The sequence below is a fragment of the Aplidium turbinatum genome, chromosome 12 (genome assembly GCF_918807975.1).
Source record: "Aplidium turbinatum chromosome 12, kaAplTurb1.1, whole genome shotgun sequence".
In the NCBI taxonomy this organism is placed as follows: Eukaryota; Metazoa; Chordata; class Ascidiacea; order Aplousobranchia; family Polyclinidae; genus Aplidium; species Aplidium turbinatum.
This window is the reverse complement of record NC_137483.1, coordinates 2,153,723-2,174,610: the sequence shown is the minus strand read 5'-3', so window position 1 is coordinate 2,174,610 and position 20,888 is coordinate 2,153,723. Positions and strand designations below refer to the sequence as shown.

The 20,888-nt window shown below is 40.9% G+C and overlaps 1 protein-coding gene across 1 annotated transcript in view; it reads right to left on the bottom strand.

Moving 5' to 3' along the window:
• Positions 1–20,888, bottom strand: part of LOC145781053 (uncharacterized) — a 58,153-nt gene that overhangs the window by 13,498 nt on the left and 23,767 nt on the right. Inside the window, exons 33-62 of the mRNA XM_082592775.1 lie at positions 19,780–20,076; positions 19,366–19,506; positions 16,878–17,069; positions 16,630–16,764; positions 15,936–16,090; positions 15,504–15,673; positions 14,558–14,766; positions 14,109–14,208; positions 13,360–13,575; positions 12,943–13,127; positions 12,253–12,420; positions 10,008–10,148; positions 9,483–9,728; positions 8,810–8,938; positions 8,391–8,567; positions 7,963–8,067; positions 7,309–7,732; positions 6,943–7,109; positions 6,310–6,608; positions 5,867–5,944; positions 5,285–5,417; positions 4,566–4,745; positions 4,175–4,285; positions 3,629–3,742; positions 3,251–3,409; positions 2,662–2,805; positions 2,410–2,511; positions 1,732–1,870; positions 867–1,048; positions 54–154 (exon numbers count right to left, since the gene is read on the bottom strand). Of these exons, the coding sequence (XP_082448901.1) occupies positions 54–154; positions 867–1,048; positions 1,732–1,870; positions 2,410–2,511; positions 2,662–2,805; positions 3,251–3,409; positions 3,629–3,742; positions 4,175–4,285; positions 4,566–4,745; positions 5,285–5,417; positions 5,867–5,944; positions 6,310–6,608; positions 6,943–7,109; positions 7,309–7,732; positions 7,963–8,067; positions 8,391–8,567; positions 8,810–8,938; positions 9,483–9,728; positions 10,008–10,148; positions 12,253–12,420; positions 12,943–13,127; positions 13,360–13,575; positions 14,109–14,208; positions 14,558–14,766; positions 15,504–15,673; positions 15,936–16,090; positions 16,630–16,764; positions 16,878–17,069; positions 19,366–19,506; positions 19,780–20,076 (5,099 nt within the window). The remainder of the gene's footprint in view (positions 1–53; positions 155–866; positions 1,049–1,731; positions 1,871–2,409; positions 2,512–2,661; positions 2,806–3,250; positions 3,410–3,628; positions 3,743–4,174; positions 4,286–4,565; positions 4,746–5,284; positions 5,418–5,866; positions 5,945–6,309; positions 6,609–6,942; positions 7,110–7,308; positions 7,733–7,962; positions 8,068–8,390; positions 8,568–8,809; positions 8,939–9,482; positions 9,729–10,007; positions 10,149–12,252; positions 12,421–12,942; positions 13,128–13,359; positions 13,576–14,108; positions 14,209–14,557; positions 14,767–15,503; positions 15,674–15,935; positions 16,091–16,629; positions 16,765–16,877; positions 17,070–19,365; positions 19,507–19,779; positions 20,077–20,888) is intronic.

The following is a 20,888-nucleotide window of genomic DNA, read 5'->3' as shown; positions in this document are numbered from 1 at the left end:
GCAAAGAAACAAACGCTTTATACATAAGACCACAACTATGACGTCACACTCACTTTAAGGAGACGTTTCTGCTAGGTTGGTGACGCTTGAGAAACTGAAGCTCGGATAAGGTGAGGACCTGGACGCCTTCGTTGTGGAGGCGGGATAGAAGTTGCTATAGGAAAAAGGAAAATTAAAAAGTGAACAAGTCCATACACCCTTCATGTTGCTCAGGTGTAGAGCAGCCCTAACCAGTTCTTTTTTACATTATATCAATTTGTCTCTATCACCACAACATGCAACGTAATTACAGATATAATATAACACAACAAAGTTGGAAGCAGCGCAAAATAGTCATCGAGTCAACTGCTCTCATTTCAGCATGTTATTAAGTGTCTGCAATCCACAGCAGCCTGCTCTGGAGCGGTTTCGAGCTCGGGTCCTTGGAAGTGTCGTGTTTATTGATCAAAATGGTAAACTTTAATAAGAGAAATAACGAAAAACTACGCAAGGCGACCTACATGCAGCGCAAGAGTTTTGTGAACATAACATAACTAGTTAACTACTGAAAAGTATGGGTGTTCATCAGGACAATTATCGTTTGTAGCACTAGTTGCAACGTTCATCTGATGAAATTGAAAGTAACAGCAACAATAAACAGGATGGTTTATTGCTTCACTGACGTTTCGCGCACCATGAACGTTGCAACTAGTGCTACAAACGATAGTTAACTACTGCCCGTTACGAACAACCCTCCACGGTTATATATTACGGTGGTGTTTCGGCTCAATGACATCACTGGGTTTATTTCAACAGATATGAAAGGAGCAAATTCAAAGCAGTGACAACTTCGTTCCTCTGTTTTATGAACTTATGAAATGCCTCACTTGCAAACGACTTGATATTTCAGCCTCACGTTCTGAAGAGGCGTGACTTAACGTCTCTTGCTCGCTTTCTATTGGTCGGACGTTCTGTTGAGTGACAGATGAAAGCTGATCGATCAGTTCCTTGTCAAGCTTGTCGGCAAGATCCAGTTCATTTCGTAGCCGCTGAGCAAGCTCGTTGTCGCCTGCAAAATAAAGCTCCTGCTCAATCCAGGACATAATACAGCGGTTAGGTATTCAAATTTGAAAATGAAATGGGCCACCATCGGCCGTTGTGTGTGATGAGACGAAGTGTTAGTGAGCAACAAACACCTTCAGCCTCGCAGCACGAAAAGGAACGATCGCTTATTTGGTGCTTTAAAACAATTGAGATCACACACTTCAGTGGGTAGAACAAACGTAGTAGGTTCGAATCCAGCCGAGTGCAAATATTTTTTAACTCACATTTGTGAACGAGAACATTATATCAGAATGTAGTTGAATGAGTTTCGCTTTTAGCAGCATGATCGTTGCTTACTTCACAGTGTAGATTCAAACGATCTGTTATAGCCTGATGCTGCGGGTTCTTTTTGGCAATATCCAATTACACTAGCTTTCGGAACACAGTTCCCTAGTCATGTGCTATGACGAATGGTGTTAAAGTCAGTGAGTGGTTTAAAAAACCACTCACTGACTTTAACACCATTCGTCATAGCACATGACTAGGGAACTGTGTTCCGAAAGCTAGTGTAATTGGATATTGCCAAAAAGAACCCGCAGCATCAGGCTATAACAGATCGTTTGAATCTACACTGTGAAGTAATTATATCAGAAGATGCGACTCTCGGAACAAACGGGATCCGTAAGTAATCAGGATGCTTCCTCCTACCTGATATCGACTCTGAGAGGAGTTCATTCATCTCCTTCCTGTGTTTATCTTCAATCTCTGACAACCTCATCGAGTCACGATTCTCCTGCTCCTTGGTTGCCTTGGCAACGGCTTCTTCCAACTCGCGAGCGTATTTGTTCTGATGACAATCAACCAAAACAGAGATGATCTCCTTGCAAGCACATACCACAATAAGTGATCAGTGTCCACATGGATTCAAGTAATCTTGGATTAAAGAGACTGGAGCTTCTTTACATATAATCTAGGAAACATGAAGGATGAAGAACCCGGCTTATAAGATGATGGTCTTAATGAGTTAGTTCACGGCTTTCCGTCGTTTGTTCCCCGACAAATGTGGGCACTCTATCTATAAAAATACGCTAGCTAGATTATCTAATCATTATCTAAACGCTCCATTCGTTTAGCAGACCATATTCAACCAACTTCGTTTTTTCTGCACTGGTTGGGGTGACCGATTGCTTCCTTGCAACGAATGTTCTCAAGAAAAACATAAGCCACTTATTCAGTAGATCAGTCTTTTTTACTATGATTCAACGTGTGCAGAAGGATAAAGCAAACAATGAACTGATGAAAAAGACTGATTTCCTGGTTGGGATTGCGCGACTGACTGTGACGTAATAGAAATACGTAGCATTTGTCTCAAGCTTTAATTTTTACCTTGATCTCCTCCATATGCGTCTGATGCTTTTTCTTCAGCTCTTCGATCTCTCCTTCCAAACTCTCCACTAAGGACTTGCTCTCTGTGGATGGGATGCGAGTCTGCAGTGATAATGATGATCATATTAATATTGCAATAATCATAACATGAATAGTCTGGTCCAAACATAAAGAACCCAAAATGTAGATGCTAAACATCGTGGTCAAAAAACATTTTGAAACTCCATAACATCATCATCTTCCTGATCTCACCGATTGCATGAGGGGAGGATGTTGGAGATCATCTTCGAAGTTCTCCATCCTGGTGGACTCGTGGACTTCATTGAGCCGATCCTCCAGATGAGAAACTTCTCTTTCATGGCGTTGCATCAGTGACTCACATTCATCCACGTGCGACTGCGCGTCAAATGAAAGTTTGGTTTTCTGATGTAGCTGAGTAATTTCACAATACCACAGTCAGACAACAAGCGAATGAATGTTGGTTCGAATAAATGTTGCTATTCAATCATATTACTTAGTTGTCTACCTTCTGCCTACTTCAAATCTTTTCCCACAACTGGGATCAGCGGTTTTCTCTGTACCTGCCAAGCGGCTAAAACGAACGTAATTTCATCACTTTGCAACGTGAGAGGTTTGATGGCCGGGTTGCAAATTTATTACTTTTATGATCAACAAGTAAGTGAAAATTTCAAAGCAATTGCATTAATAATTTTTTGAACGCGCTTTTTTCGACCTGGTTTACACACGTGCGTGTTATAGCGATGTTACATTTCTTTAAGGGAAAATTCACATTGTGTCACGTTGTCTCTGACACATTGCAAGGTTACTTCAAACAATTTACTTGTTTAAGGGTTTCCAATTCAATTTCCAACTCTTCATTCTTGAAAGTTAAATTATTTATCTCCTCCTTTAATTCCTCTATCTTCTCCTCCAATCTCAAGACCTCGGTGCTCTCTATCTCCGAAGAGGAGGAGGAGGAACTTGTCGAACCATGAGAAGACTGGAAGAGCAAATGGGATAAACAGGAGAGGAATCCCATGAAGACAATAAGACATATTATGAATCGCCGTTGTATGCAATAACAAATTATACCGAACAAATTTTTAAACGACATAAACATCGTCCGATATGGATGTCCACATGCATTGTGCATCAACAAAATAGAAGGATTGTTGTAAAAATAACAACACAAGAAAGTTATTTTTTCATCCAAACCCACATTTCTTTGGACAAGCACATCCCCGGCAGCTCCGATACGTAGTGCATCACTAGCGCCACCGCGCGGATGGTTGGTTTCCGTTTCTCGGTTGATGTTCAGCTTGTCCAGTTCAACCTGAAACGAAGAAGCAAATAAGCGATGGAGTCGATTACATGGTCACGTTCGGCTCCTGGGTCGCGCGTTGTCTCGCGGTAGTCCATGAGCGAACAAAGGATAAGATTCCCAGGTTGGTAGTTCAAATCTTGACGTAAACAGCAAAAGAAGGCAACTCCAGAACAGGCAGCTATCCAGCGACACTGATGAATGGAACAATTTACAACCAACCATAATTTAACAACCAACAAACACCTGGCACTGTAGCAGCGTGACCGAACCATTTGTCACTGGTTCAAAGCTTCTAAAAATTGCTCAAAGTTCAAAGCCTGACAAAAGTATGAAAAAAAACACTTTTTAAGTTTGGATGTCAGTTGCCTACTTAACTAACGAATCAAACCTAAACCTTAACACTAAAAGATCCAACCTTCCCCATGCATTGAATGTTTGTACCTGCAGAACGCGTCGTGCTTCTTCTGCATCTGCGATCATTATCTTCATCTTATCAATCTTTTGGGACATGGCCACCACGTTCTGTTGCGAATTCACTGACTCAGCTTCCACCTGAAAGTAAACCATGATGAAAAAAGACGAAATCAGTTTGATCGAAAGTAGCTTTTAAGGTGTCAACTACAAAAAGTATGTAGAAGCACCGCTTTTGAGAATGGACCAATATCAAATATATTGTAGGCCTATATGTACGATCACGATGACAACAGAAGCCTGAATAACATTGCAAACAATGAATATAATTGAACATAGAGCTGAACAATTAGCAATGTTCTTTATTTGATGGCATTCAATGAGATGTATGACAACACAAACGAAATAACACTACAACAACCTTTTGCATTTCTGAAAGTTTTTCTTGGAGGAATTTATCCCGTTCTTCCATCTTCGATGTTGCTTCTTCAACTTCTTTCTCCAGATCGTTCTTCCTCTCCTCCAAGACACGGTTATTCTCCAGAAGAGAGGAGCACTCTCTCTGGACATCATCCAGCTGCTTAGACATGTGAACCCGTTCCTGAATCCCATAAGGAATTGTGAAATAACAATAGAGCTGGGCGATGAAGAATAGTACGTCCAAGAAACGACCAGTAGGAGGCGGGTTCGAAACTCGACCATGGCACTACTTGACAGAGGTAGTTTCACTTTCATGTTTTGCCGACTTGCATCCAAAACCAAGATAAAAGTTTATTGGTTGGGAAGCGGAATGTGGTGAAGTAACTACAATGCACTATCGCGCCAAGGAATCTATTGCACAATCAATTGTCAATGAAGAGTAACAAGGAAAGAGATAATTTTCACTCCATCAGGCAGTAACGATAGAAGAAAATCATTCATTTGAAAGAAGACAAATGTAAGTTCCACATGGTGGTTCCGTGAGTAAAAACTTTAGAAACTAAGTTGTCGTCGTCAAACTATATCATCAAGGCTTATTAAAAAGTTCTAATTTAATGAAACTTTAGTGATTATTGTGTCAACCAGAGGTTTGAACTACGAGATAACAACAAGATTTGCACGTTTCGCACAACGACGCTTCCTCAGATGGAATAGACTAACCTCTTGAGCAATTGCAGCTTTCATGGTGAGGTCATTCAGCTCCTCCTTGAGTTTAATCAAGTCCTCCTGACCATGGAGATCACTTGGTGCGTCCATTCGATGATTCGAGCAAAGATCTTCAATCTCTTTGGACCTATGCGTTGTTACAAATAATTTTTCAAACAAATATCACCCTTGGGGGTTCTAGAACTTACAATGATTCACCTGACTTTGGTCTAACCGCCCTTATATCACAGAAGGTCAAACCAAAGATGCAAATGGCAGAATGCTCAACAGCAGCAGAGCCAGAGGTTATAAACTTTAACCCCCGCCTGAGGCACATGTGGCGTCTTAACGTATGTGATCACAATAAATAATGTTAGTATTTGTTCACTTATCGTGACATCGCATAGGTCTCAATAAGAGGGTTTGAAATTTATAATCGTTTTTAGTTGCGTCATTGCTCATCAGTCCTCTATCAGTTGGTGGATCAATAAAAAATATTACGTTAAATACAGAAAAAGTTGAAAAATATAAAAACATTTATAAGTTACTCTTCACATTTAAACATAAACACTTTAGAATAACATATTATCCACTCACTTTTCTTCCAACTCAGCTTCCAATTGAGAAATCGTCTCATCATTGGCTTCGATTTGGTTGAAGAGCTCTGTTAGTTTTCTACAAACAAAATATAAATATTATACGAGTACTACAAAATATGCACAAGCGTTAGAATGTAACTTGCACCATGGTTGTTGGCTGCAGCTACATCAATGTTACTTTGAAATGACCAACCTGATAAAGATGCTGCCAATTTTACTCGGTTAAATCACCTCCAGTCATTTATCCTTAATCAGTTTGCATCGATTGAATTGTAAGTCAAAAGATTAGCAAACGTCATAATTCTAATCTTGCTTCCTTTATTGAATAATTTTAATCTTTAATTTCAACCACGACTTTAACTATTTAATGCATCGCTGTTTCAATGAAACATTATGCTAGAGGAAGCACAGTAACGTTGGGTTTAAACCAAGGAGTCTCACTTTTCTTTTTCTTGGAGGAGTGTATCTTTTTCTCTCATTAAATCTTTATCATTTTCCATCTCCTGTTCCTTAGCATCTAGCAGTGTCCTTAGCTCCTCCACTGCATAGATGCCAGGATGTAGTTTTGAATCTTCGGTCTGGTGAGCTGTGTCTTCATCTCCGAGCTCATCAGCCTCTTCTTCCTGTCGTTCATCTTCAGACAGAGATGAGCAGCTCTTTTCCTCATCAGAGGAGGCAGAAGATGAAAGAGAGCTTTCTTTAGAAACTTCTTGCTCGTGGACCAATTTTTTTGCAGAGAGCTGGAACCAATGTAAGATTGTTATAAAAAATAAATATAAAATCTTTTCAGTGCTCACACTTTGGCAATTTAATTTCTCATAATAATAATCATTTCCCATCAGAATAAAGCACATTGAGCGAACAGTTTAAAATGCAAATTACATCAATTCTATTCAATAATACAGGTTTGAAAGTTGGCAAGGTCTGTACATTCAAGTTGCAAACTTGTCAATAAGTTCGTTGTACGTAAAAAAGACAAAATCTGTGCAGCCTTAGAAAGCCAAAAAAAAGATGGTCATAAGTTCAAAGGCAACTTGCTCCAGTTAAGAGACATTGCAATGCTCAACCTCCTACCCGCTCGTTCTGCCTGGCTATTTCATCTTGTGCATCATGCAGCTTTAATTCCAGGCGTTGTATAGCAGTCGTATGTGACGTCATAGCGTGGTCTTTGTCGCGCAACAACCTCCCGAGCACGGTGGATGGATCGGACTTGATCTCCTCCTCAATCTCCAACAGTTTCTCTAAGGATGGACAGTCACAAACATTTACCCACAATGCACGGACGAGAAGTGAAGTTTATAATGTTAAGTTGTAGAGTTTAAGTTGCCACTGTGCTTTTTCTTTTGTAACAATGCAATATTATTATCAAACATCGTTCATTGTTGCGATATAATCCAAAAGTTGTTCAAGAATTACTTTCACTACCGACAAAATGGATACCTTGTACAATATTGGAACCTTCACTTCTGGAAAGTTTTCTTTTGGTTAGCACTAATGTCTCTTCGTCTGATGAAGACTCAGATGATGATGAATCAGACGAGGAACATTCTTGTTCCTTTTCCAACTGCTCTTCCAAATCTCTAATTTTCTCCTTGGTGCCAGGAGGAAGATGAAAAACATCCTTTCCCAATTCACTGATAAGATCTTCAGCTTGGTGTGTAGCGACCTCCAGCTCACCACGAAGACGAGAGTTTTCCTCCTCTAGATGGCAGAGGCGAGCATTTTCTACCTCGAATCTTTCTGAGTCTCCTCTTCTAGTAAGATCATCAGTAGTTAAGTCCTGGATACCGGTATCTTCATCAGTGTTGGATGCGTTCTTACGGGATATTTCCTGGACTACTTGCTCTTCTTGAAGAAGTCCTTCCTGAAATCACCAACAAAAAGTGTAAAAGTAAAAAAGCTCTCTGTTCCAACCAAACTTCATTGCGTTCGAGAAGTTTTAACTTTACAATCTCAGTCTTCATAGAAAACCAGGGAATGAAGTAAGCTCTAATCAATTCATCTTTTCTTGCAGTCTCCAAAAATGAAATTAAAATCAGTGTGAAGATTGTGGATTAATTCCAAGAAGATTTCCACAACCAACTGAATCTTCACCTGCATGGCTTGTTCAAGACTCTCTCCCATGTTGTGCAGTTGCTGTCTCAAATCCTCATTCTCGGAAGATAACTCCCTTACTCGGAGTTGCAGTGACGACAGGATCTAAAACAATCGAAAAACGTAACAACAATGCGGGTTTAAAAGTCAACGAAGTAGCAGGGTCAGGAACTCTACTACCGGGTCATGCGTGAAGTTGGAGAAATGCTGGCAAGTACGACAAGCTGTTTTGAATTGAACTGGAGATATGAGGTGGCGGTGAGAAGATGATGATGATAAAATGATGCAAATGAGGAGATACTGATAAGAGATGATAATGAGTAGATGCTAATCTTTAGATGTCTCATTACATGATAAACATGAAAGTCGCGCATTCATAGACTTGTTGAAATGTTAACTAACAAATTGCATATTTTCTAATTCCTCACGTTTTTTGATTCGCCATCCACATTATCGCTCTGCACGAGCGCTATCTTGTGACGTAAGTCGTCAATTTCAGCGTTCTTTTCCTCCAGAAGGTGGCGCGATAGAGCCTCGAGTTGTTGGGACTGAGTTGGGGCGACGTTGCATTCAGAGACCTCTAACTTGGCCACTTCCAGACTCTCCTGGATAAAGTAAGGAACTTTCATGAATATTTTTAGCAGCAATAGTGATGTCCGTTGTATGCATATCAGCCACCGATTGTACCAAAGCATGACAGTGATGGACACTTGTTTCGGATCAATCGCCAGTTCCACCATTGTTACCACATCATTGTCACGCAGTGGTTTTAGCAGTTAAACGTCACTTTTAGCAAAAACCAACCACTGCATCGAACAAAAGCTTCGAACAGGTGGAATCGTTATACCTTCAATTTGGCGTTTTCGGCTTCAAGCTCTTTGGCATCCTCCATCGAATGCAAAAGTCTTTCGACTTCTTCTTCTTTCTCTATAAGTTGGGTCCGCAGTGCGTTCTGTTGCTCCACCAAGTGTTCAATCTGTAGTAGCCAACCACAGACGCAGGTCAATTAAAATTGCCGTCACGTCACAATGCAATGACGTTGCAAGTGGGTGCGCTGTCTGAGGCGCGGAACAATAAATTGGACCAAGATAGAATTTGTCTACCGAAGCTTACATCTTGTTACATAGATGAGATCAAGCATAGGTCTGTGCTTCAAATCCCTGTTAACCATGCAAAACCATCCTAACTAAGGTTCGCAACACAGTCCACAAGCGATCCTTTTCGTTTGCCCAACCTAACTACAATCTACAATTCTAAATAGTACATATTGATAGTAATCGATGGTCCGCCATCAGTAGCCCAACCCCATCAGCATTGGCTTCGGTTTCTTAGCATATCAGTGATTGTGAATCACACACACCCATTACTGACGTGTACGACACGGGAACGTCTCATCAAAACGTTGCACACTGGTTCGTTGTTTGACGCAACACATTCACTGCTTTACAGTCTCAGGCTTGTACACATGCCATTAATCATCGTATTACAAATCGTCTTAAAAATTAGCTAGGAGAAATTACTTCGGTGTCTTTTTCTTCTAGATCTTGCAATCCTTGCTCTTTCATCCTCCTCTCCTCAGCTTCTGCTTTCTCGAGAGCGACAAGAGCGTTCTCATCAACTCCATGGCGGTAACGATCCAGCTGTGCTTCCAGAGCAGAGATCCGGAGCATGTTCTCATAAAGCTCCTTCTGAAGGACATCCTCTCTTCTCCGGGAGTCCTCTAAAGATGACTTCAAATCAAGCGCTTCCTGGTTGAGCTCTTCATTCTGGTTTGTTATCAAATGCAAATAAACTTTAAACAAAATATGGAACAAGTGTTTTGAAAGACGGAAAATAGTAAAAACACACACGATGGATGTAGCTGCCAACATACCGCAGATGTAAGAAAGAAGAATCTTATAATTAAATCACATGAATGAGTCTGTGAAGAGTAGTTAAGAAAAACATTATACACGCGGGGAGGTTGATATTTGATAATGATAATTGGGTTAGATAATGATTTGGATATTCGATAATGATTTTGAAGTCAACACCATTATAGTCACCACGTTATCTTTGAGGCAGTCTTGGAGTTCTTTCACCAAGTTCTCTTTTTGCTGAAGATCTTCCTTCAGCTCTTCTATTTTGGTATCCGACTCTTCTTGGGACTGTTGCCTTGCATCTAGCTCCTCTTCAAGTAGTGACACCTTAATGAGGAAGAAGCGCTTGTGAGTGAGTCAATGACATATTGTAAGTCAGTTGAGCATATCTGACTTTTGAACACATCTGATGAACCAAACGACAGAGATGACTGCGTGATGCTTTCACTTCAGTACATCACTTGACCAACCAAATAAACTGACTGCAAATACCGCGTTGCTACCACTGTCACGCCTTAACAAACGATGCAGCCCTTGCTTAAACATTAATAAACAATGCAGCTCTCCAATGATAAAACACCTCGTCTCTATTAATTCTAGTGGGTCTTCATCAAGCCTTAGTTTGTCTAATGCAGCAACTTAGCTCAGCAGCAACTGCCTAATGCAGCAACTCAAGTAATTGGATATTAAAACATATCTCATTTACTTTTTATCACCTGCTTTGCATTCTTTCGTTGACTGGCAACCACAGCGTGTGCTGCGCTGGTGGCAGTCAACATGGTTAGCATGGGCGGTATTCGAACCACTTACATAATTAAACTACTTCTTTTTATGTTAAAAAGCTTACTAATACTATGCACTGCGCCGCTACATCAAAATCCAATCATTTTTACATTGAATCAACGTCTGCAGATGTTGAATCAGTGTAAAAATGACGGATGTTGTTGTCTGGGTGATGACCGTTTATGCTTTACAAACTTTAAGAACTTCTGTCAAAGTACTTCATAGGGAACACAGTTCATAATAATAGCAACTGGCCTTAGTGGCAACCTAGGCAATGAAGTCACTCATGCAGTTTCAAAGTAACAACATCAGGCAACGTTTGATTAACGTTAGAATGAAGCAATGAGACATGCAAACGACAAATCAGTCTCTGGAGGTTGGTCGGCTGGCGCTAATGAGGAATCAGCACACACAGATAACTAATGTTTACAAGGCAGGTCAGTTTCAGTTTTAATGTCCAGAGACTACACACTATGGTTAGTACATCAGTTTTTGCACTGACTGAACATCTGCAGACGTTGAATCAATGCAAACAAAACATTTGCTGATTGGGCATCAATCCGTCATTATTGCATTCGAAAAGCGTTATCACACGTACCGACTGATCATAATGCTGCATAACAATCGAACATAGAGCTACGTAACAATTAAGGATTTAGATTTCCATCACGCATTGAAGCGGTGATCAGATCATGAAATTTTCAACGGTTCGAGAAAAAGTTTTCTCTGCCTATAAAACGTTGAATGGTAGTTTTATCAAATATTTTTGGAAACTTTCTTGGTTTCGTATTATCTGAATTAAGGATCGGGAACTTATTCGAATCAGCATCAACTAGCACAAGTTGTACTTTTTATAACGAAACCACATAAAAATATCTTTCGTTAGAAAAAAAATTGTAATTATCACGATGTCAATTTCAGATACCACTCAAAAGTTACTAGAAAAAAAATCAAAGAAATCAGAAATTCAGTTGTTTTCTATCAAAGTCTAACGGCTATCAATGGATTTGAACGATCATGTAATGGAAATTAATCCTGTAATCTACAATCAACCACTAATGATCATCGGTTTGTCTGATGAACCCTACGATTGATTGAACAAACGTTTCGTCAATCTAATCTGAGCACCTCTTCAATGTCGGAAAGAACGGCCGAGTTGTGGCGTCGTCGCTGAAAGAACAGCAACGATGATTATGACGCAATCGACGTCAACAAATGAAGATGACATATTGCGACAAAGTGGTGAGCTCGACATTCTAGACTTAAGCGGACCTCGGTTCGAAACCCGCCTAGAGCACAAGAAGCATGGCAAGACACTGAAAGATATGCCTGAAGGTGGAAAAAGTGTTTTCCTTGACTTGTTCATGGTTCATGGTACGGTAATGCAAATCTTCAAGAGCTGGGTAGCAGCCTCAAAGCTAAAGGTATATCAATGTTCGAGACACTCAAACATCAACATCGAGACACTGCATTGATGCGGCGGCAATTGTCTGGATTTTAGACTTCAGTTTTTTCACCAACATATTACGAGACGATAACAAAGTACAACCTGCAAGATGCGATATACCGGCACACAAACGAACGATGATTGATGGCAGATGAAGAATAAAATGGCGGATTAGACATAGCGCGTAAATCACCCTCTCACCTTCTCGGCCAACATGGCTTCGGTCTTGGCGGAATTCCTAGCCTGGTCTATCTCATTCCGCATCATTTCCATCTCCTCCTCAAACTGCGTCCTCTCCACCTCCCTGTCCAAGGTTAGCTCCTCCGTGAAGCGGGTTCCCGACTCTGTTTGTTTCGTCAGAGCATCGATCTACAAATATGAAAGTGATAAAACCACAAGAACTGAAAGATGAAAGCCATCTCCAATGATGACGTCAGCACTTTTAAGGTCCTCGAGCCTGAGTGGACGTCTGATTAGTGCTCGATTTAAACAGCGAATGGACATCGGTTCGACACCTGTCCAATGCACGCTGTTATGTGTTGCCACATAATCTTCGCATGAGCTCCTGGGGCCAAGAGGCTGTCCTGTTACCACCCCGGATTCCAGATGTTCCCGGACTACACTGGAAGACTGCTAGAGAGCTGCCAGTCTTTGATTTCATCATCCAAGACGCGCAGACCTTTTACTCCATTAAACGGGCTGAAGATGTTGCAGTCGTTGATGTGGTGCGCAGTCTGTTCCTCAGCACCACATTTTCAAGAAAAAGATGCCAAATTCCCATTGAAGCCACTTAATGACGTACTTGACAGAATGCACGAAGGCTGACCTCCCTGTTCGTTCTCTAGAAAAGTTTAGCCACCAACAATGAGCTTAGACACAACACCAAAGTACCTGCGACTTAAGATCGTCAACATGAGACAAGTAACCCATCTCTTTCTCTTCAGTGGCTCTCGACTGATGCGCGATCGCTTCTTCTAGTTGGTGGGCCGCCTCCTCGAGCCGCGACCTTTCCGCTTGATGGCGCTCAAGCAGCACTTGCTTCTCTTTCGTTAATTCCTCCAAAGCGCGAAGAAGATCTGAAGGTAATTGAGAGACCAGTTCAAGTCAACTACAAGACATAGTCTCATATTTGAGATAACACAGTTATGGGGATTAGGGTAAACTGAGGATGTAAATAAACTGTAACTGTAAATGAGAATAAATTATACAAGATGTGTAAAAAGTACAGAGCTCAAAACGTCTAATCAAGTTGTCTTTTCATAAAATTAAAGTTCATTCTTTATATAAGAACACCTAAAAATATCTTACTAAGTTCAGTTTCTTCTCGTCCTTCCAGAAGAGTTTCTTTTTGTTTCTTTAACAAATCCTTATCTTCTTCCAACTTCTTATACTCCTCCTGAATGTCTTCTTCCTTCTCCTCAATCACCTTCTCTCTCTCAGCCACCGCATTTACCAAGGTCTTCTCTTGCTCCGAGATTTGCTTCTCCAACTCAGCAATCCTGATAATCATCCTCTCCGTGTCCTCTGCAGGAACAGAAACAATTATGACGCAACCTTGCATATGTGACGTCACAATAAGGCAGGCAAGCAATTGCAGTTGTCATCAACAACAGGAAGAATTCGGAAAATCCAGACAAATCTACTGCCAAGCCAGTAAGAACTTACTCGTTATTGATTCCCAGCATGTTTTTTGCTCAGAACAATCACGAGTTGCGAAATACAGCTTCATCGTGTTGTTGTGTTCAATGTTCAATGTTCATGCATTACGTCGAGTTGGAGGTTCAAGCAATACAACTTTATTGTTTTTTAGCACAAAGGGTTGAAGGGTCAGTAGACAGAGGGCCTGCTCACCGAGTCGGTAGATGTGGGTCCGATACCTTGTCGGGTCATACCAAAAATCTTTCAAAAATGGTGTAAAACTTCGTTCTTGTCTGGTACACAGCACTTAGGGGAATTGTGGTGTGCCGGCACTGCCCTGCCTTGCAAAGCAAACGTACATGCGATGGGCACAGCTCAATATAAAAGCATACAATATTATGTTGAGAACCACGGCCTACCTTTGTCTGGTTGTCCAGTGGCATTGGCACCTTGCTTTGCGCTCACCACCCGGAGCAAATCATCGCCAAGCTCTGTCTGCGCTTGCTGGGAGGCATTCAGCTGAACAATAAGCGTCTGTCACGTCACTGTTACGTCATAAAAAATAACTATGTAGCCATACCTATGAAGTGATTTGTAAAGGTTGACCACGACCTCATCTTTTCTGTGTGAAGAAAGTAATCTGCTAATGACTGTATTCTCAGGGGCATTAAAAAAAGGTAAACCATTTTTCAGCTTTCACATCAACTTAATGTTAAGTAATGAATTATTGTTAATTGGGTAATTGAAGATGACACAAAAAGTAAATAAAAAATGATACACACATTTGCAGCATATCAGTGCTGCCGGATAATACACAAAGACAAAATATCCACCTATGTCCACGGCACCTACCAACCAACATCCTCACCTGAGTGATGGTGCTTTGTAGCATATCAAGCAACCGCTCAGTGGCCTGCCGTACGCGGATTCCTGACCCGGTGACTGTCTCTCGAGCGGACGGGTCCAGTTCCGGTCCAGTGAACATGGACTCATTCAGCCGTTGCGACAGATCCAACCCTTCGTCAACGAAGCTTCCGCTAAGACTCGTGTTGAGTGGTGTCGCTGTGGAATCGGTATCTATTGAAGAAAGCAGGGCCGTCACGATAAGATTACAGTGCAAAGACAACTCTGCCGCACTTACCGACGTGACGGCGAAAACAATGCAAATCGCGCTCAAACGCGATGGTACGACAACTACGGAGAGATTTGTATAAAATATTTTTTTGAAACATGCGACTACTGCCGTTTGCGGAAGGTGAAAAAGTGATAAATTTATAAATTCCTGGCACTATGAATGATCTTTATGGATTCTTTGCTGAAGTGGAGATAGAAAAGTCTTTCGAACGTTTGAACTTTAAAATTGTTTGATACATAAAAAATATAGAGCAGTCCATTGGGATAAATCTCACTCCGGCTTAATAGCCGAGAGATGAGAGCCTGGTTCGACGTTCGATAGGGCGCCAGTTCGACAATGCTCATGAGCATGCGGCCGTGTCTTGGCAACACACTTAAAGGCATGCCGTCGATTACGGAGTGGCGCCGCTTCGGATATAGCTCTTGATTTCTCTCATGATTATGAACAGTAAGCTGCTCTATAAAGAAACACCTACGGCCCTTCTTAAGGCTATGGCCTCATAATCATCATCATCCGTTTGTCCTTTTGTTTAGTTAATGAAATCTGGCTCTGGCATTTGTCCTCGCTAGCAGGAATCCGCCAGTTTTTATAGCTCTTTCGCCATGCTTCCCTATTGTTGGGATTGATTCTGTCCAGGTTCTTTGCACAAAGGATGAGGAATGATGAAGTGCAACCCCACCATCTCTTGTGGAGGCATCATTCTCCTCGGATTCCGTCTTCCTCCTCTCTCTTCCCTGGATGGGCAGACTCTCCAGTTTGTGAGCGATCATCTCCTCACAGCGATAGTTGGCGCGGACAAGTTCTGACAGGGTGGATAGTAACTGCTCATTCGCTGAGGTCGCGCTGTCTCTGTCAAGGAACAATAGAAAAGTTAGAGCAAATTACAAAAAGAAGCATGGAAAGCTCACTCCATTATCCAATCCATTAAGGATCAACAATCTCAATTGAAAAAAAAAATAGTAAAACAACTTTGACAAATGTTAGATGTGTGTAATACTTTTCTGTTCTTTCAACTTCACAAGAACACAGATAGCTCACTTTATTTCTCATAAACAACCAAAAATCAAATTAAGAGAAAGTGACAATTTCTACAAACATGAAATCCACCAACCTCTCCCTGTTCAACCTCTCCAGGTCATCCCGCAGCATCCTGAGGAGGTTATCTCCCTCCTGAGCCTCCCTGTCTCTCCTCTCTGCCAGAGACTCCTGCTGCTTGACCAGGCTGTCCAGGGCAGCAGACTTGTGCTCAGCTTCAGCCTCAAGCTCCTGAAGAGGAAGATAATAATGTCGGTTACATCATTCAAAGATAAGCACAAAAGTAAGAGATGATAAGGTACATAAATAAGAGTTATACTAAAAAGCGGTGGTCCAATACCCTTGTGGCATGAATTCGTGGTGCGATACTGACGAGCCCAGCCTCATGGGCGAAACACGTGTCTATCGCTGTCAATCTTGCTACAATCGGCTGCCGAGAAACATATATTACACATGCTAGATGTACATTAAATATATTTAGTTATAACATCGCACATGTTTTGCGTGCATCTGCTTCGTTGCAGAATTTATTCTCTAGTGCTGTAATTCTTATTTCAGTGCAATATTACGAATCGGTTTTTCAGATGATTGACAAGAGCTGCAAATAGCCGAGAGCTTTTGCAATTTTTTGTTGTGTTTCGAAAACAAAGCAAACAACATTTTGTTGCTGGGGTCTGTTTTATTGTTGTTCAACAAAGTAACTTTGGTAACAAAACCAAAAGTAAAGTGATTCCAAACTAATTTGTAACTAAAACCAAACTAATTCCTACTTTAATGTTTTCCTCCTTATTCTTTGCATCATCCTTCAAGCTCTCGATCTCTGCTTCATATTCGGCTTTCTCGAATTCCATCCGGGACATTAACTCTTTGTATTCATCCGCCGAAGAAGCCAAAGATTGCGACAACTGACGACAGAAATCATGACGTCAAATATTCAAACTAACATCGGCGAACGACCTAAGCCACAAAGTGGCATTGTGACAAACATTGTAGTACAAGTCTGCAGCACTATACATACCTCTGCAAGCTTGCTCTGATGCTCTTCATTCTCATGGTGTCTCTCTTCTTCAGATATTGTTATCTTTAATTTATGTTCTTCCAGAAGAGCATCAAGCTCCGTCTCCCTTTGTTTCACTTTTTCCAACTCCGTGCGAAGACCATGAACAGCTTGAATCTCTTCTTCGAGTTCCATTACTCTCTCTGCCATTTTCTAAAATAATATAAAAGAAACTGGATTGTTTACACCAAAATAAACATTATTAAAATTTCTTGCGTTCTTCTGATGACTGTGGTTTGACTGAGCCGGCACAAGATGTTGATGGGGTGGTTAGCAGCTCAAACGTCGTACACCAAGGTGGAAGCATCTTGTGGTGGCCTAGCTGAAAGGTCGGTAATATTGCTTGCACTGAGATCGGTTCTAGATTAACTGGCAGGCAATTGGGAGGTCATTGACTGGTCATCAATAAGGAGGCAGATTAATAATGGAAAAATCAAAACGCTAATGAGGAAACAATCCTGTCAAAATGTCTTTGAAGCGGTAACTTATTCTGGTATGCGATCCGATGTGAGTGTCTCGCGGATGAATACCGATTGCTCACGACATCTAGGCTCTCCTACAGTCACCAAAAGAATACAATAAACTTACAAAACTACACGTGAGCAGAATCATCCTGTGAAACAAATTGTGAACTTGTTCGTATGATACTGCAACGCAGTGCCAACGCCCAGCCAGGTTAATGGCGACTACAACTGCTTGAATCAAAATGCACCCCCCCCCCCCTCCCCAACACAACATGATACTCACTCAAACAGTCTTCACCATTCAGTTCTAAACTTTGTCTAGCTACTTAATCAAATTGCTAAATCTTCCAGTCCGAGCTTGAATGAGAAACTTAACTGAAAGATGAAAAATTTGCATAAAACCAACTTTCGCAAAACAATATAAACATGCTTAAACAATAGCACTACCTTGCATAGCTTACTCGTAACTTGACATAATGAGGCATATAGTGATAGTATTGTACACTAATACACCGATCAATAACTACATAAAACTATAAGCTATCGCTGCGAAACGTTGTAAACAGAAGGTACAAGCAGCAGGAACACGACGATGGCCGATTATGTACAGAACAAACAAGCCAATTGCTTTCACCTGTCTAAGGCAATATCGTAAAATGAAACAGTTTCTGGGTGTAAGTTTATAACGGTCAGTCATAAATCACACTTGTTCATCCAAAGCACTGTACTGTACATTACAATATCAATGCAACGTGTTTTTGTGGGAAGGCTAATTGAATAAAAATTCGCTGAATTCTCCACAGAATGTTAAGTAATACTTTTACAAAAACTAATTCCTACATCGAATTTCTCCATGACTTTCAGCGCAAGTCGAACCTTGACTCTGCGGTGTAGGGAATTAGGAATACTCAGTGCGGTAAACATTATTCTAAACATGGCGCTATGCGATTCTCACTAATTCTTTTACTAGCCGAACTTTATGTATGTTAACATTGTTTATGAAAATAAATAACTGATCTACACAATGAATTGAAACATGAAATGCATAAAAATGAAACTGCAAAGCAGAGGAGAAAGGCACATCGCATGGCGGTTAATTCCGAGAGGCAAAAACGCATCACATGATGAATTAAGACAAGACGTTAAGCAAACAGGAAGCGCCTGCGGCAAACAATTGCGTATTGAGGCGAAGATTGCAGGATTCAACACAGGATCAAACAACAAACCATCCTTGGAATCTTTTAGAGTTGTGCGTAAATGTTCCACCAAATTTGACACTAAAATCCACGAGGCTTTGCTAATAAAATCATACAATCCTCGCCTCAATACGCAGTTGTTTTCCGCAGGTGCTTCCTATCTCCTAAACGTTTTTTCATTTTGTTGTGTGTTGCGGTTTCTTGCCTCGCGTAATTAACCGCCATGTGATGTGCCTTTCTCCTCTGCTTTGCAGTTTCATTCTTGTGCATTTCATGTTTCAATTCATTGTGTAGATCAGTTATTTATTTTCAATGTAGATGTAAAATCAGTTATTACAATTTTGGTAAAGAGGTCACTTTCTTCAACCACAGACAAAAACGTCACTACGTCATATGATGCGTTTTTGCCTCGTGTAATTTAAACGCCATGTGATGTGCCTTTCTCCTATGCTATGCCGTTTCATTTTGCATTTCGTTTTTCAATTCAGTGTTTAGATCAGTTATTCATTTTCAGTGTAGATATGATAAGCAGTTATTTTTTTGTTACTTGATAAGAGCTAACGTGTGTATGGCCGAAAACGTTTGTAGCTTATAGTTTATGTTCAATTTTAATGGATTATGTTAAATCAGTTATTGTTTATTAAAACAAAAAAATAATTGAAAAAATCACTTTCAAAACTTAGAGTTAAAGGTGCTAAAGAATGCGTCAAAGGCTAACAGACACAACATGAAAAGTTGAGTAGGGAATCGAACACTGGTCCTTAGGATTCAAAGTAACCTTCTACAAACCTGAGACTCCACCAATCCAGTCTCGGTGGCTTTCGTAAGAGCTTCGTCGAATTGCTTCTGAAGTTGATCAAGATCTCCAGATTGGGATGCAAGCATCTTCTCCATGCTCTTCTTGTGTTCCTCGTCCTGGGTTTGGATCTCCTGGTAACACATAGTAAAAATAAATTATATGACGAAAAAATGTTTGAATCCGAAAACGTGAATCCATAGAGATTGGAGAATGACTTGTAAGATTTTTTGAGCCCACTTTGAAGCATGTCATTGAATATCTTGCTGAGACACAGCCACATGCTCTTGAGCGGTATCGAACCGGTGACCGTTAGAGCGTGGCGCATGGACTCTACCTCGGTAACGTGGGTGAGCTCTGGAAATAGTCAGGCCAACATATCAATGTTCTAGAAACACAAGACAAACCTCCTCAATCTGTTGCAGTTGGGAGTCATGATCCTCTTGGAGTTGTTTTACTTCATCTTCATGTTGCTCTTGAAGAAGTTTGAGGTGATTTTCATATTCTTCCTTCAATTTATTCACCTTCTCATCTTCCTCTTGAGATAACAAGTCTTCCTGCATCTTTGCATCAGACTCCATGGATTCTATCTTGTTCTGCAAGGTTGAAATCTCCTCTTGGAGTCGGACTTCTTCTTCCTGGTGCTGCTGGATGACTCTCTCCACCTCTTCCTTATGAAGTTGATCCAAATTAGCGGTTACCTCCTGGAATACAAAAAGTTTCAAGTTTTATTTCACAACTTTATGTGAACACGCCTTTCTGACGTAACAATCGAACACATTCGCCCGCCACATACTCCGCTTCCTAAACAACCAAAAATGACGTAAGCTCGGGTCATCGGGTAAGGCCCCGAGTCGCTATTGCTGGCCATGACAACTCATAAAAAACAGACACAAAGCTCTATAGCAGTGGTTCCCAACCTTTTTGTTGTCACAGACCCCTTTAGACAAATTATTAATTCTGCGGACCCCTACCTAAATTTTGCCTGAAACTCAATTAGGCCTAACATACTACGTATTGACTATTGTAATAATTATGCCACTCTAGGCTACTACTGCACTGTGTCATATTGCATTGCCGCTATGACTACTGCGGCAAATATCAGGTTAAACAGTTGCTCAAATTAGAAAATGAATGAATTGTTCAAGAAATGTCAGCAGAAGGCTATTTGAATATTCAGGTGATCCATGGCCCAAAGTGCCATGCCGAAACTTTTTCAACGTAAGCAAATTTAATGAGAGGGCTGCTGTTGCCTTTCCTGAACTAAACGACTGAACTGTGGTTGAGTTTTTGACAATGCAACATGCATGTCGTTTTCAACGTCCAGGCGATTTTGATGTTTAGTTTTTATTATAACGTTGGGCTCGCAGTCGAGAGCCTGCATGTTCGACTCCAGCCACCCGCAATTGCTGTTGTTTCTCTGGGCAAGAAACTTTACGATAATTGCCTACCCAGTGATCGATTTCGAGTAATGGGTAGTACCAAATTTAAGTCATAAGTAGAGTAGACAACCGTA